General features: G+C 43.0%; 1 protein-coding gene across 1 annotated transcript in view; it reads right to left on the bottom strand.

The window, feature by feature from the left end:
* The window catches only part of SLC44A1 (solute carrier family 44 member 1), a 211,280-nt gene that overhangs the window by 44,252 nt on the left and 150,918 nt on the right, over positions 1 to 16,110 (bottom strand). Inside the window, exons 11-13 of the mRNA XM_040359353.1 lie at positions 15,239 to 15,395; positions 8,824 to 8,907; positions 3,883 to 4,020 (exon numbers count right to left, since the gene is read on the bottom strand). Of these exons, the coding sequence (XP_040215287.1) occupies positions 3,883 to 4,020; positions 8,824 to 8,907; positions 15,239 to 15,395 (379 nt within the window). The remainder of the gene's footprint in view (positions 1 to 3,882; positions 4,021 to 8,823; positions 8,908 to 15,238; positions 15,396 to 16,110) is intronic.

Raw genomic sequence — 16,110 nt, forward strand, 5'->3', positions numbered from 1 at the left:
CAGAAAAAAGGGCAACCTTTGCCGTCATAAGCCTGGACAAGTCTAAACTTGTAGCACCATCTTGGTTTCTGTATACTGCGATTTTCCCATTAACCTCATGCAAGTGGATTACTGCAATACATTTTTAGAATATTCAAGAAGTATGGACAAAGCCATTTTGGCTATACTTCTCCTATAGGTCAGAGGAGTGCAGTTCATTCTGCACCCCTGTGACTTATTTTCAGCTGATGTCGCTCAGTCGGTCCAAGCTTGGGAAAGATCCCAACTTTACAGTCAGGATCCACCCAGATTCCAGGACCGGCAGCTCATCAAGTTGCTGGGAGACTGACCCAGCTGCTCTCGTCCCCCACCACAGCCCAACGCTTCATTGAAAACTGAAGGGGCAGAGAGCCAGTGACTAACAGGCACTGGCTCTCTGCTCAGTGAAGACTGAAAAATGAGCGATCAGTGGTCTTTGAGCACCCAGTTCTCCGTTTTAGAAGAGGCGGGGGAGAGATGCAGAGTGGGATCAATACTACATCCACCTAGGCAAGTATAAATTATATTTTTTAACTGAAACTCAAACTTCAATTTTAAGATTTGCTGCACTATGAGTTTTCACTTTTTTCTGTCTATATCATATGCCATATGAAAGGAATCAACTTTCTTTGCAAACATTCTGCAAGTCTGCTGCAAGTTCTGGTTCAGTTATGTTATGCTATAGTCATCCCACCACACAGAGGTCACTGTGGCTGAATTTTCATGCTGTAGACTTGCAGAGCTCTTGCTGTAGACTCAGCACTACAACTTTTCTCTTGCTAGAAACCTAGCACGCAAATTTGCTACAAATTGGAAAAGTGTCATCAAGAACTTGTGCACAACTTGCCAGTGAAAACGTGCAGCAAGTTAACAGACGTACAATTTAACACTGCCACAAATTTGTGGCAAGTTACCCTTGCTATCTGGGATTGTGACTGGGTCACCACAAGGTGCATTTTGATCTATATATGTTGTGGTCTTTCCATCTATCTAGAGCCAAATCCTACCTGAATTGCCATTGGGGATATTGTGGCTTTATCACAGCAAAGCTCAACTGATCTCTGTTTATTCATCTCTCCATCTGATAAGAATTATGAGCACTGGTGTCATTCACTTGGAGTGCACGCATCATTCGTATTGATTCACAGTTCGATATTAAAACCACAGTTACTAAACTTCTAAGGACACATGAAAAAACAATAAACTATTAGAACATTTTGATTTGGCATTATAAAAAAAAAAATTCTGGCGTGCTTCCACTAATAAGACTGCTTGTTAACACACCTCTACAAGGCCTGACCTTTGCAAGCATAGCATGAATTATATAAAGATGGTTTGTCTTCGTATACTGAGCCATCTGTGCCCAGCTGTACTCAGAGGTTGCTAATGGCATCACAAATCTTCAAGCCACTGTACGTGGGATTTCATAAGTTACCATCTGGATGTGTGCCTTTAACTGCATTTACGCAGAAGAAAAGTTTTGACTCGATCATGCAAGGTCATTTTAATTACTGCTTTGGCATCTCCTAGATTATTTGTTGTTAATAAAATATATAGAAAAAGACGCAAACATAAAGATGTGCTCATCAGTACTTATTTGCTGTGAGTACTTATTTCTGTTTTGTTGTATTTTAAAAAAAAATTATGTTTAACCGCTTAACATCCGCCCGCCGTCAAATGACGGTGGGTGGAATCCCCTATTGTTCTGACAGGACGTCATATGACGTCCTGTCATTTAAAGCCACTAGGGGGCACGCGCGCGCACACCTGTAGCGTTACTGGGAACACAATGCGCGTGCCCAGTAACTGAGCAGGACCGTGGTCCTGTCAGGGAGAGGAGACCGATGCTGTGTCCCTTGTACATAGGGACACAGATCGGTCACCTCCCCCAGTCACCCCCCTCCCCTACAGTTAGAACACTCACTAGGCTACACATTTAACCCCTTCCCCGCCCCCTAGTGGTTAACCCCTTCCCTGCCAGTCACATTTATACAGTAATCAATGCATATTTATAGCACTGTTCACTGTATAAATGTGAATGGTCCCAAAAATGTGTCAAAAGTGTCCGCTATAATGTCGCAGTCCCGCAGATTGCCGCCATTCCTAGTAAAAAAAAAAATCATAATTATGTCCCCTATTTTGTAGGCAATATAACTTTTGCGCAAACCAGTCACTATACGGTTATTGCGATTTTTTTTTTTTACCAAAAATATGTAGAAGAATACGTATAGGCCTAAACTGAGATAAATGTTTTTTTTTGTTTTTTTTTTTTTAAATGGGATATTTATTATAGCAAAAAGTTAAAAATATAGTGCGAGATCCACAGACATTTACACTTGCGCCGCGTATCAGAGATACGCTACGCCGCCGTACCTTACCTGGCGTACTTTCAAATCCACAAAGATTTTGCGCCGTAAGTTACGGCGGCGTAGTGTATTTCTGGCGGCGGATTTCAAATTGGGCGGGTTGGGGGCGGGTTTCATTTAAATGAAGCGCGTCCCCGCGCCGAATGAACTGCGCATGCGTCGTCCTGAAATTTCCCGACGTGCATTGCGCTAAATGACGTCGCTAGGACGTAATTTTTTTAACTTAGACGTGAGTTACGTCCATCCCTATTCACGGACGACTTACGCAAAAAAAAAAAAAAATTTAAAATTTCGACGCGGGAACGACGGCCATACTTAACATATGGTAATTCTATCTATACGCCGCAAAATACCAGCTTTAACTATACGCCGGAAAAAGCCGACTACAGACGACGTTAGAAAATGCGACGGCCGCGCGTACGTTCGTGGATCGTCGTAATTCGCTAATTTGCATACCCGACACGGAAAACGACGCGAACTCCACCCAGCGGGCGCCAAAGTATTGCACCTACGATCCGAAGGCGTACGAAGCCGTACGCCTGTCGGATCGAACCCAGAAGCCGTCGTATCTTGGTTTGAGGATTCAAACTAAAGATACGACGCGGGTAATTTGAAAGTAAGCCGGCGTATCAGTAGATACGCCGGCGTACTCCCTATGTGGATCTGGCCCATTGTGTTTTTTTTTTCAAAATTTACGCACTTTTTTTGTTTATAGCCCAAAAAATAAAAACCGATCAAATACCACCAAAAGAAAGCTCTATTTGTGGGGAAAAAAAGGACGTCAATTTTGTTTGGAAGCCACGTCGCACGACCGCGCAATTGTCAGTTAAAGCGACGCAGTGCCGGAAGCTAAAATTTCATCTGGGCAGGAAGAGGGTGTATGTGCACAGTAGGCAAGTGGTTAAACTTACTGCTAGAATTCAGCTGCGAGGATGAACAAAGAAAGGAGCATGAGAATAGGAGGTAAAGTCTGTTTTCATAGAACCAGAAAGGCAACTAAATTTAGAGTAAATGCCCCCATTTGCTTAATTTCTAGGAAAGCGTAGCTAAAAGTTATAGAACGTGGCTGATGAGTCAACAGTAAAGGTTGACCATCAAAACATTTGGTTAACACAGAAAACTACAAAAAAATGCTAACCCAATTCTTCGCTAGATGAAATAATGAAGTGATCAAATCATGGATTCCAGCATTTTACATCTTCGTTCTGCCAATCAAATAACTAAAGTTTGAAGGAGTTCTTTTATAATGCAGGGATGATTGTCAGCAAGTTGGGTCTAACATCTAAAATCTCATTACATTTGCATTGTGGTACAAGCACATTAAAACGTCTTTTATAAATAAGAAAAAGAAATGACGGCAATTATTACATACATTAGTCTCTGATACTTCTGTGCTTACTGTTATTCCAGAAACATTTACAAAAAGGATATCCCAATCTTACTTATCACTAATTAAAATAATCACATTTCAAGGCATTTTTACATTGGTTGACCTCACCTTCCCAAGGAAGAGTACAAAATCGCCCACTGTATTAATGGTAGCAACCCTTAGAACATTTTCCACAAGGATAACAAGTGCATCTTTTGCAGACGTGCAGAAGTTTGTGCTGTTGATGGCAGTCGCTGTGTAAGCATTCTAGAGAAATTAATCAGAATTTTGATTAAGATTGCATCTTATATAAATAACACAATGGGGTTAATTACCATAAAGCAAAAGGTGGATTTGCCCCAGAGTATAATAAAGGTGGAAAAGTTTCACTTTTCAAAGAACAACCAATCACATGCAAGAAAAAAATAATAAACATAATTTTTGATTGTGTGACTGGATGATAGTTAGCAGAGCTTCACCTCATTCACGGAGCTGTAGGAAACATTCTTTGTCAAAGTGCAACATCCCTTGAAAACCAAACAGCCTATTTACTTTTTAGTAAATCAACCCCAGTGCCTTCTATGGATGAACTTAACATTTTTTCTTAATAAAAAGGCCATTGGCTCAGAACAGAACATCCTTTATAACAGGGGTGGGCAATTATTTTTTCGATGGGGCCACATGAGAAACTAAAAATATTTTGGAGGGCCGGGCCAAAAGGCTAAACTCAATACTGCATAAAATCAATTGTATTTCTTTATAAAAAGCAGTAAATATCATTGTTGGAAAACTGGTACGAGTACTTGTTATAGACATGGCACAGGAGGGGGACAGAGGCTGGGGACATGACACAGGAGGGGGACAGACGCTGGGGACATGACACAGGAGGGGGACAGACGCTGGGGACATGACACAGGAGGGGGACAGACGCTGGGGACATGGCACAGGAGGGGGACAGACGCTGGGGACATGACACAGGAGGGGGACAGACGCTGGGGACATGGCACAGGAGGGGGACAGACGCTGGGGACATGACACAGGAGGGGGACAGAGGCTGGGGACATGACACAGGAGGTGGACAGAGGCTGGGGACAGGCAGCCACTGTTTAATCAATAACAATTGATTAAACAGTGGCTGCATGTGATGGCACAGTGGCTGCGTGTGATGGCACAGTGGTTGCGTTTGATGGGCACAGTGGCGACAATTGATGGCACAGTGGCTGCGTGTGATGGGCACAGTGGCAACAATTGATGGCACAGTGACTGCGTGTGTTGGCACAGTGGCTGCGTGTGTTGGCACAGTGGCTGCATGTGATGGCACAGTGGCTGCGTTTGATGGGCACAGTGGCTGCGTGTGATGGGCACAGTGGCTGCGTGTGATGGGCAGAGTGGCTGCGTGTTATTGGCACAGTGGCTGCGTGTGATGGGCACAGTGGCTGCGTGTGATGGGCACAGTGGCTGCGTGTGATGGGCACAGTGGCTGCGTGTGATGGGCACAGTGGCTGCGTGTGATGGGCACAGTGGCTGCGTGTGATTGGCACAGTGGCTGCGTGTGATTGGCACAGTGGCTGCGTGTGATTGGCACAGTGGCTGCGTGTGATTGGCACAGTGGCTGCGTGTGATTGGCACAGTGGCTGCATGTGATTGGCACAGTGGCTGCATGTGATTGGCACAGTGGCTGTGTTTGGGAACAGTGGCAACAATTGATTGCACAGTGGCTGCGTGTGATTGGCACAGTGGCTGTGTTTGATGGGAACAGTGGCTGCGTGTGATTGGCACAGTGGCTGCGTGTGATTGGCACAGTGGCTGCGTGTGATTGGCACAGTGGCTGCGTGTGATTGGCACAGTGGCTGCGTGTGATTGGCACAGTGGCGACAATTTATGGTGGCACAGTGGCTGCGTGTGTTGGCACAAGTGGCTGCATGTGTTGGCACAAGTGGCTGCGTGTGTTGGCACAAGTGGCTGCGTGTGTTGGCACAAGTGGCTGCACCCCCCCCCCTGGACATACAGACTGATCCCCCCCGTAGGTAGCCTATACAAGCCTGTGTCCCCCGCGGTCATCCTGATGCAGTGTTCCTCGGCAATAGCTCTCGGCGCGTGCAGAGTTAATCTGACTCAGCTGTGTTGTAGTGCAGCAGCTCTGCGCTCGATTTCAATGGACTGAAATCGGCACATGCTCAGTTGCTACAAGGGATGCCAATTTTCTTGGGATGCCGATCTTACTGCTACACCGGCCCTGCCTACTGTTATCACCGCGGCGGGGAACATTAGACAGCGTTCGTTTGAACAGCTGTTTTCCCCGCTGCGCATAGACACGCCCCCTTGGACGGATCTGTCCAATCGCGAGCAAGGGGGAGTGTCTATGTGACTCCCCCTTGCTCGCGATTGGACAGATCCGTCCAAGGGGGAGTGTCTATGCGCGGCGGGGAAAACAGCTGTTCAAACGAACGCTGTCTAATGTTCCCCGCCGCGGTGATTAACGTGGCAGCGGCGGCGGTTTCGGCGGCGGGGGTGGGCCGGATTAAAAGGTCCGCCGGGCCGTATACGGCCCGCGGGCCGTAGTTTGCCCAGGTCTGCTTTATAACATTCACTAAAAGGGTTTCATTAGCTTATCAGATGGGAATAACTGTGAACATAGGACTGAAAGCTTTTACCATCTGACTTCCATTTAGCAATCTCATGAAGGACTGCGCAGTCAGCCTCTCCACAACCTGACATGGCTATAAACAAAGTATGGTAAACTAAGCTCTGCTATACCAAAAACATCAAAACAGTGGGGTCGATTTACTAAAACTGGAGAGTGCAAAATCCAGGGCAGCTGTGCATGGTATTGAATCAGCTTCTAAATTCAGCTTGTTCAATTAGCTTTGACAAACCTGGAAGCGGATTGCTTTCTATGCAGAGCTGCACCAGATTTTGAACTCTCCAATTTTAGTAACTCAACCTTAATATTATAGATATCAATTTATTGGTCGCTATAGAGACTTGTGTATACTCTAGTATGGGGATCTCATTGATGACTCATGGTTTCTAGAAACATCGGCACGTCCAATCAATGGTGACACACATAGGCCAGTTTCAAGAGCAGCTGGGAAAAGGGAAAAAAGCATCAAGCCTCAAAATGTAAAAATCATGTCAACTTTTTCCTTGTCGCTGTCCTATGTCCACCACTGGATTTTTGTGGTTAAATTCATTGAAAATGTAGATTTAGGGGCTTCAAGAGATGTTGAGAGATGTCAGGCAGCTCTTTGCAATTCATGAGAACATCATGGTCTGTATTGTTGAAAAGTAGTTCTGCATATAAATCAGATCAAGAGCAGTCTCCAATAGCTCAAAAGTATGTCCAGGGAAGCATACGTTTTAAAATCAGATTGAACCTTAAAATGGAAAATTTACTATATTGCAGCTCATCAATCCTTAGATGTAGTGGCTTTATTATACAGACATCCCTCTAGATGAACAGGGGGCAAATTTGGACAGCAGCATTGTCAGCCTGGGGGGGGGGGGAGGGGGGTGTCAGATGGACAAGCAGACTTAAATACAAAAACAAATTGAAGCTTAAAGTGGTTGGTAACACACTGAGACATTTTATATAATCTGCTCTGTCTTGTTATCCTAGGTGCGCCTGTCTTTGTGCTCACATGACCAGCCGCTTCTTTCCCCTCTTGATCTGACAGCTAGAGCGGGAGGGGCCAAGCTTTCCCTGCTGATGTCAGTCAGGACGAGAGGATAGAGCTGGCTGGTCACGCGAGCGCTGTGAAATACGGCATAGCAGGAAATTTTTCATAAAACACGGACACAGAAGCACATAGTATACCAAGACAGAGAGGATTATATCAATATATGTTATTTCATCAGCAGGAGGGGAGGGGGTGGGCACTGAAATATGAGCAAACAGATGGGGAGGGGGGGAGAGGACACAGGAGAGGTGGGGATGACGGAGGCACGTAAACTGACTACAGTGTCAGGGCTCAGCAGCCATACACCATGGTCAGTTTACAGGGGGGAAGGTAAAACACGGCAGGATCAGCCAAGTATTTCAGCTGATAGAAGGGACCAAATTACACAGCACAAACACTGTGCTGTATAAGATGCATTAAATGAACAGGATCAATATATATTTCTTTTGAGTTAACAAACGCTTTAAAGTTTTTGTAAACGATCACCTTGTAAAACAACCCATTCAGTTTAGAATATAAATTAAAGACAAACATTTTTGTATAAATAAAAAAAACAAAAAAAACAATCATAAATATTTATTTTTTATAAGTGATCACATTCCCTCTGTTTTTAGATGAATAAGAGCTGCGGAGAGAAGAAACAGCAGAACACTGAGCTTTCCAGTGAAATTCTTAGTGGGGGGCATGTCAGGGAAAGTTTGATCATTCGAGTAGAGCACACAGAGTTCCCAGCATAGCTAGAGAACTGACCACGCTGTGTTTTCCTGCTTAGTGTGGTCAGTTTTTAATAGAAAAGCAAAGGAACCAACAGAAATTTCACACAAAAGCAGCACTAAAAAGAGAACAGAATAAAGTCTCATACAAGTACATGGTACAGCAGGCACATATCAAAAACATGAAATATTGGGGGTAGCAAACGCTTTAACTCTAGCTAATACTTTAGTTACAGCAAACAGTCTTTTTTTTCCCCTTCTGGAATATATGTTGTACATAAATAAATAAAATCTGATCATCTTAAGCACCCCTGCCAGTGGTAAATAGTCTGTCTCATCTCCAACTGCAAAATAACTTAATTAATAATTTGCATACTCGACGCGGAAAACGACGGGAACGCCACCCAGCGGACGCCGAAGTATTGCATCTAAGATCCGAAGGCGTACGAAGACGTGCGCCTGTCGGATCTAACCCAGATGCCGTTGTATCTTGTTTTGAGGATTCAAAACAAACATACGACGCGGGAAATTTGAAAGTACGCCGGCGTATCAGTAGATACGCCGGCGTACTCTCTTTGTGGATCTGCCCCTAAATGTTTACTTTTGGGTGCAATACTGCTTTAAACAAGCCCAAGATCTAATCTATTATGCTTATACACAAAATCTACATTACTCACCTGATTTAAATATGTGAGGCACTTTTCCAGACACCAAAGGCAGCAGATACAGGATTTCAGCATACACCTTGCACAGGCATTCTCCTAGAAGATAAATGTTCAAACATTTCAGAAACAATTAAAGATGTCAAAAAGAAGTCACAACCAACTAAAAACTTTACAAGACTGCAAGTGTTCAAAAAGCTTTAGATCAGCTTTTACAAAGTCCCAATAAAGCTGTTTGGTGGGGGGTCCATACAAGGAAAATCCTGCTGTACATCATAGAAGGGCAAGTGTCTGCACAATGAGAAGACTGCATTAAAAAGAAATTCCATAGATGACATTACTGTGCCATCCTAGCAAAATTAAATGTCTTCTCTAAATGCACAATTTTCACATTACGACACTGAAAAATATTTATTTGCTATAATATTACAGTGCCGATGTTCACTGCATTGTGATGTAATATTTAATACCCTATTGGTACGTTAAAGCGATTTTAAAGGCATTTTTTTAATTAAAATAATAAACATGTTATACTCACCTACTCTGTGCAGGTGCACAGAACAGCCCCAAACTTCCTCTTCTGAGGTCCCCTGCTGGCAATATTGGCTCCTTCGCTTCTGTGCTTGCCCCTATAGCAAGAGCCTTCTATAGGGGCAGACATGTGGGATCGATCCCAAGCCGGGCTGTGTGAGTCCATTGACACAAATAGCACATCCGACCCGACCCCCTGCTCTTTGTTCATAGGATTTAAGTGACAGCTGCAGGGGCTGCTGTTTTCAGTCAATGTTGTGAGAGAGGCAAAAGTAAAGATGAACGGTGGGTAAGCCAAAAATGTATTGTGTACATTTAGAAAACTAGGGCTCTTGTGGTGATACCAGCAGTGGCGGCTGGTGAAATTTTTAGGATGGGGGGGGTGCAAGACCACGCCCCTCCATATTTGGTCCCTCCCACTTCTCATAAGCCACACCCCTTATAGAATCCACCCACTTTGTCCCCTGTATTCCACTTGCTTCCACTCATAGTGTCAGGAGTATACATCTCAGTATCACAGGACAGAGTATATAGCCCCAGCATCACAAATGGTATATAGCGCAGCCTTACAGATCGGCGCAAACAAACTAAAAAATGACACTGTTAGTAATGAAGGACTCTAAATGGGCACAAGATTACCAGATACTGCGGACATACTGCACAAGATTACCAGAGACTGCGGACATACTGCACAAGATTACCAGAGAATGCGGACATACTGCACAAGATTACCAGAGACTGCGGACATACTAAACAAGATTTCCATAGACTGCGGACATACTGCAACTTGGGACTTCAACGTTGCATGACAAGTCGTACCCCACGATTTCCAATGAGTACCGTTCATAACTGTGCGACTTCAAGTCACAGCGACTTCAAAGTAGTCCCTGCACTACTTTGGTCCCACTTTGATGCAACTTGAGGTCCATAGACCCCCAGAATACACAGGCATTGCTTTAAGTTGCATCAAAATTGCGGCAGAATTGTGCAACTTTCATACTGCGTTAGCCTGAAAGTCGCAAGATTCTGCCACAATTTTTTGCTGCAATTTTGCAGCGACTTGAACAAATGCCTGTGTACTCTGGAGGTCTATGAACCTCAAGTCACATCAAAGTGGGACAAAAGTAATGCAGGGACTACTTTGAAGTCGCTGTGACTTGAAGTTGCACAGATATGAACGGTTCTCATCGGGTCCGACTTATCCTGCAACTTTCCAGTCCCAAGTCGCAGGACAATTTGCAATTTTTTTAATAAGCGGGGGGGATCTGTGGGGTTGGTGTTGACGGCCGATATTTTCCCCGCATATTGAGTATAAAAAAAAACAATAACTGGGTGGGCGGGGTAGTGTTGACGGACGCTATTTGTGCCGTAATTTACACTTCCATATAAAAGAAATGTTCCGGCAGCTATTTCAGCCCAATGTTAAATATGAAAAAAAAAAATGGTGAACAATGGTTTGCCCCTATTTCCCCCGATTAAATATTAAAAAAAAATAACGTTCCGGCCGTTATTTCTGCCGAATAATACTATATAAGCCGTTCCGCTCGTTTTTTTCACTCAATATTTTTAATAAATAGACTTTCAATAACCGGGGGGGGGGGGGGGGGGTCCGTTGTGTCGCTGCCAAATATATACAATACAAGATGCACTGCAGAGAGGGGAATGCAAGGCATGCGGCATAACTCAGCTGCTTACCTGCTCCAGGCGCATTGAGTACGAGAGTCCCGACGTCACTTCTTCCAGTGTAACGTCACTGTTCTTCCAGTGACGTCGGAACTAGCATAGAAACGGGGCGGGTGCACAAAGTGTGTGCACCCGCCCAGCCATAACATTACAGTCCATCGCGCCAGAAGCAAGTGGCGCGATGGACCGCGCCACAAAGGCATTTTTTGGCTGCTAATGTAGCGCCACGTCTGCAATCCCGTGATTGCACAGACGTGGCGCTACCCATACCGCACTGTGCCCGGTATCCCGGACACAGTGCACCTAGGACCCTTTTTGGATTTTTTTCCCTTAAAAGGGACATGTTTAAATATATATATATAAATATTATTTTTTTACTGACTGAGGGAGGGGGGGGGGGGGGGTGGCGCCCGGGCGCCCCCTATGGACGGGCCGCCACTGCATACCAGTAAGTACCAGATCCAATTTCTGACATAACCATAATAAATTTTCACACACGTGTTGATGTAGGTGTATGCATACCAATGCTGTTTCTGAAATGCATTCAAGGCTGCTTAAAAAAAAAAAAAAAAAAAAAACATTTTTAGAGGTATGTTGATTCTCTGCACATTGAATTTACTTTCCCCTTTAGCCCTCAGCAAACCATAAGGATGCCCTGCTCAGATACACACATGGGGGGATTTGGTGGAGAAAAGGCAAGCCTGTTACATTCATTGTCCATCAAGTAGTGCTTTGTGCAGATCTCTTAAAATAACATTCTGATAAAATGTAGTGCCAATAGTTTTTTTTTATTATTTGAATAAAAGTAAAAAATGGCTGTTGATCCTGCCAGTGCTCTTTTCTGGAATCTGTGCGACTACACTATCTGCAAGCTCTCTTCTCACTGAGTGTAGTCATTGTTTTCCTCAATTCTAGCACAGCCAACGCCCTCTCCTATTCTCTTTCTTACACAGAATGAGTAAATTGTCACTAAACCCACATAATTAAAAACATAAAAAAATTGTGTATTACATGCTGTTCATACTCACTCACTCACTAGGAGATTAATTTTCTGTATTCTGAAAAAAACCTGGTTGATCCTGCTGCTGTCTGTCTCCCCCTTCTGCCCATGTCCCCAATTAAACTAGTTTTTGCAGAGCAATTTTGGCAGCTCTACACATGCTCAGTTTTCAGTGAGTTCCTATGCTGAGCATTTCCTCCCCATCACATCTGAGCAGCCCATTTGACTATAGAGTCACATGTAGGCGAATACACAATTGTAAATGACAGACCACTCCCTCCCCCTCCTCCATATCCTCTAACCAACTAAACACAAAAGGTGGAGAGAGGTTACATCTTTATTCATGGAGGCTTCATCTCCCTCTTATTTTAAGACACAGGCTGGAGGGATGCCAGACAGCCTGTGACTGGCAGAAATCCGCCCACACCAAGTTATTGACAAAAAGTAATGAACATTTGATTTGAAATATATATTTGTATGATGATTTAAACATTGTTTATTGATGTTATTTATTTTTACTCTGTGTTTCAATGGCTGATTTTTTTTAATTTAGAACATGTGACCAGCAGCAGAGTAAAAGCTTTTCCTGCTTAGGTTTCACTGCAGACAGGCTGGGAAAGATCAGAGTCATGTGACAGCTGTATATTGATTAGGAAAAAGGTACTTAGACGTTTTCTTTTTATTAAAATAATTACAGCGCCATCATCCATACACAGAAATAGCAGGGACAATGTAAATTAAATAGTGTGTTTAGTATAACTTTAAAAGTGTCTCCTGCAAGGAGCCTTGCTGTCATCCAACATCACAACGCTCTGCAACGTGCAGAGAACAGGTGGCATGCGCCAGCATAGCATTGTCTCAAGCATTGCTATTCCTAAAGCCTCGTACACACGACCGAGTTTCTCGGCAAAAACCAGAAAGAAACTTGCTGTTTTTTTTTGCCGAGGAAACCGGTCGTGTGTAAATTTTTCGACGGGAATGGAGAAAATTGGCTCGCCGAGTTCCTCGACAGCCTAACAAGGAACTTGACGAGCAAAACGATGTTTCGCCCGTCGAGTTCCTCGGTCGTGTGTAGGCTTAAGAGATGGATAGCGATCACCTTACTGCTGTAAAATGGATTAAAAGGTATTTTCAGATTTTCTTTTGGGGGGGGTTGCATACATTCAGTTCAATGTTTAAAGTAGCATTAAACCCTCAGAGCAGTGAAGGTTAAAGAGGAGTTGCAGTCTTCTCACATAATTTGTAATAAAAACATATTTGCCATTCTGAAGCTTCCCCCCAACCACTTTGCATATTATTGTACATATACTGTGATTCTGTACTTGCAAAATATGCTGCAGAAATCTCCCTCCACTGAGTCTGTGGGCAGCTGAAGCTGCTGCCTGTTCACTTCCTGGATTTACACAGACACACACACCTCCAACGCTACAGCTCTCATTGACCCTCTAATGACTCACCCCCCTCTCTTCCTGGCAAACTCATATGAGAGAGAGCTGTGTATGATGTCATGAGCCTAAACTTTTTATCAGACAAGAAACAGGAAGTGGGCTGTATAAAAAAGGTATTTAACTGGATTTACCATCCAAAGTTAAAACAACAAAGGGCAGAGGATTTAATAGATGTAAAGTAAAAATAATGACTGAAGGTCTGCTTTAAGAACACTCACTGCTCTATAGAGAGCCACCTAGTAATAGGAGTCACTACAGAAGTCGGGAGGGCAAAAGCAAAAAGGATCAAGTGCTGTAAAGCAGAGACAGTTTGCAAAATGAATGTGTGATAAATAATTTGGGTTTATGAACACTTTAACAGCTGGAGAGGATGATAAACTTTACAAACACTTCAAGCTCTTGTCAATTCCGTCACCCAGCAAAACAGGCTTTATAAAGAAAAAGGAGTGAGATCGAGTACCATTTTGCCCTTTAAATTTCATTAATCCCTGACTCATAAAGAAGTTCAAAAGTGGCAAAGAAAGCGTGGCACTTGACAGGCACGATTATGTAATTACCACATTTTAATAAGAATCCAATAGAAAATCATTCATCATAGTTAATTTAGGATCAAGCAATTTGCATTTCCATTTCTGAAAGACCGATAAGCCTCAAGATAATGTAAAAACACTTTTACAGCCAATTAACTTCATCTTGCTGGATAGTAAATTGGAATGAAAAAAAATGTCCTGTCTTGTGTCTGAGAAGTCAAAAGTTGATCATATACTCCGATTATACATCTAGTCAAAATCAGGTATTTTGCATTTCTGTCTCAAATATGGCAAGATGGCAAAGCAATCTCTAGAAACAACTAAAATAAGAAACTGGATCAATTATTTGTGCATTTTTTGCAACTTTACTGGAATTTAAAAGTAATATTAAAAGGGTCAGCTTTGTGTTGTTTAAAATAATAAACATGTTATGCTTACCTGCTCTATGTAGTGGTTTTACACAGAGAAGCCCCGGTCCTCCTCTTCTCGAGTCCTCCGCCAGCACTCTGGGCCCCCCCCCTCCACTGACTGCCCTGAATAGCAAGCTTGCTATGGGGAAATTGTGCTCGCCCGCTCTTAAGTCCTGCTTTGTGTATGCATAAGACATACAGAGCAGGGCTTGGCCCCGCCCCATGCCCTCTTCTCATTGGCTCTGACTGGCAGGAGAGGGAGCCTCGGCTCTTGTGCACATCACTGGATCAAGATCAGGCTCATGTATTTAGGAGGGCTGTAGGGGAAGCTGCATGCAGAAGGTTTTTTTTTTTTTACCTTACTGCATAGTGAGGTAAAAAACAAACAAAAAAACTTTAATTTAAAAACATTAATGGAGATAACAAGCTCCCTATGTGATGGCATGGGCAGGTGACATGTTCTCTTTATAGGTACATTAGACCCCCCAATGTCTACCCTAACCTTTACTGCAGCTAATCAAGCACAGATTGAGCTTTGTTAGCTTCTTCCCAGGCTTCGGTAACCAGGGAATGAATTAACTAAAACCAGAAGTGTATGGGAACGTTTACTGCAGTCACACAGAAATGGGAGAGTCTGGGAATCATGGCAGGCAGCAGTGGAGGGAGGGCTGCACTTCTCAATACTGTAAAAAATTGATTGAATGTCTGTAGAGCTTTAAAACAGCCTAAAGAACATCAAGCGGTTAAACAATGTAAAAAAAAAAAAAAAACACTCAATGCTTTCATTGCAGTATGATCATGTTAGATAATGTTGGAGTTGTAGCTCACCTTGCCCTTGAGCTGGCTATGAATGTACATGAGGATCATTCGGGGTATTTTTACCAGGGTAATAATGAAGGCTCCTTTTGCCACTGTCCCCAGATGGTAGAGCATTAGTCGATTTACAGAAGCTAAAATAGGTGTAAATGGGAGCTCTCTCTTGTTTCTGTAGACACAAATATCAGGTTATAATCTTTACAGTAAGATCATCTAGCACAAATGACAACATCCATTTTAAGCACACTATAGCAATGCTCAGGGTCCTTGAGTATAAAAGTGTCAGACCCAACTTGTCAAACAATATTGAAGCTGAAGTTTAGCAAATAAAACAAACCTTTACAATCACTTTAATAAGCAGGGTTACGGGGGGGGGAGGGGGGGGGATGTACCTGAATATAATTTTTGTGTAATTTGTATAGTGTATATGTGCAATTTGTATAGTATTTGTACGGAAAAAAAAAAATTGAGTGACCAAGACTGTGCATCCTTGGAAACGAAAGAATACATTACAAGCCAAAGCAATTTGTTACATCACTTGTATTCCGTCGTATGAGAATTTTCGTAACTTTAGTAATGTCCTTGTTTTCGATTGAAGACTAGCATGCAAAAACTGGACAATCATTTGTGCCATATTCTCACCATGTGTATGTATTCTTTGTCATTTTTCAGAGAATATGAATAACACAAAAACTTTTCTTTCACTGATGGTTAGTGTTTGGCTGAAGCCATTATCAACTGTGTTTACTTTTTTTTTAAATCATAATGGCAACATAAACTACCCAAATGACCCTGATGAAAAGTTTACATACCCTGGTGATTTTGGCCCGATAACATGCTCACAAGTTGACACAAATGAGTTTGAATAGTTATTAAAGGGGTTG

Source organism: Rana temporaria, chromosome 1 (genome assembly GCF_905171775.1).
Source record: "Rana temporaria chromosome 1, aRanTem1.1, whole genome shotgun sequence".
NCBI lineage: Eukaryota > Metazoa > Chordata > Amphibia > Anura > Ranidae > Rana > Rana temporaria.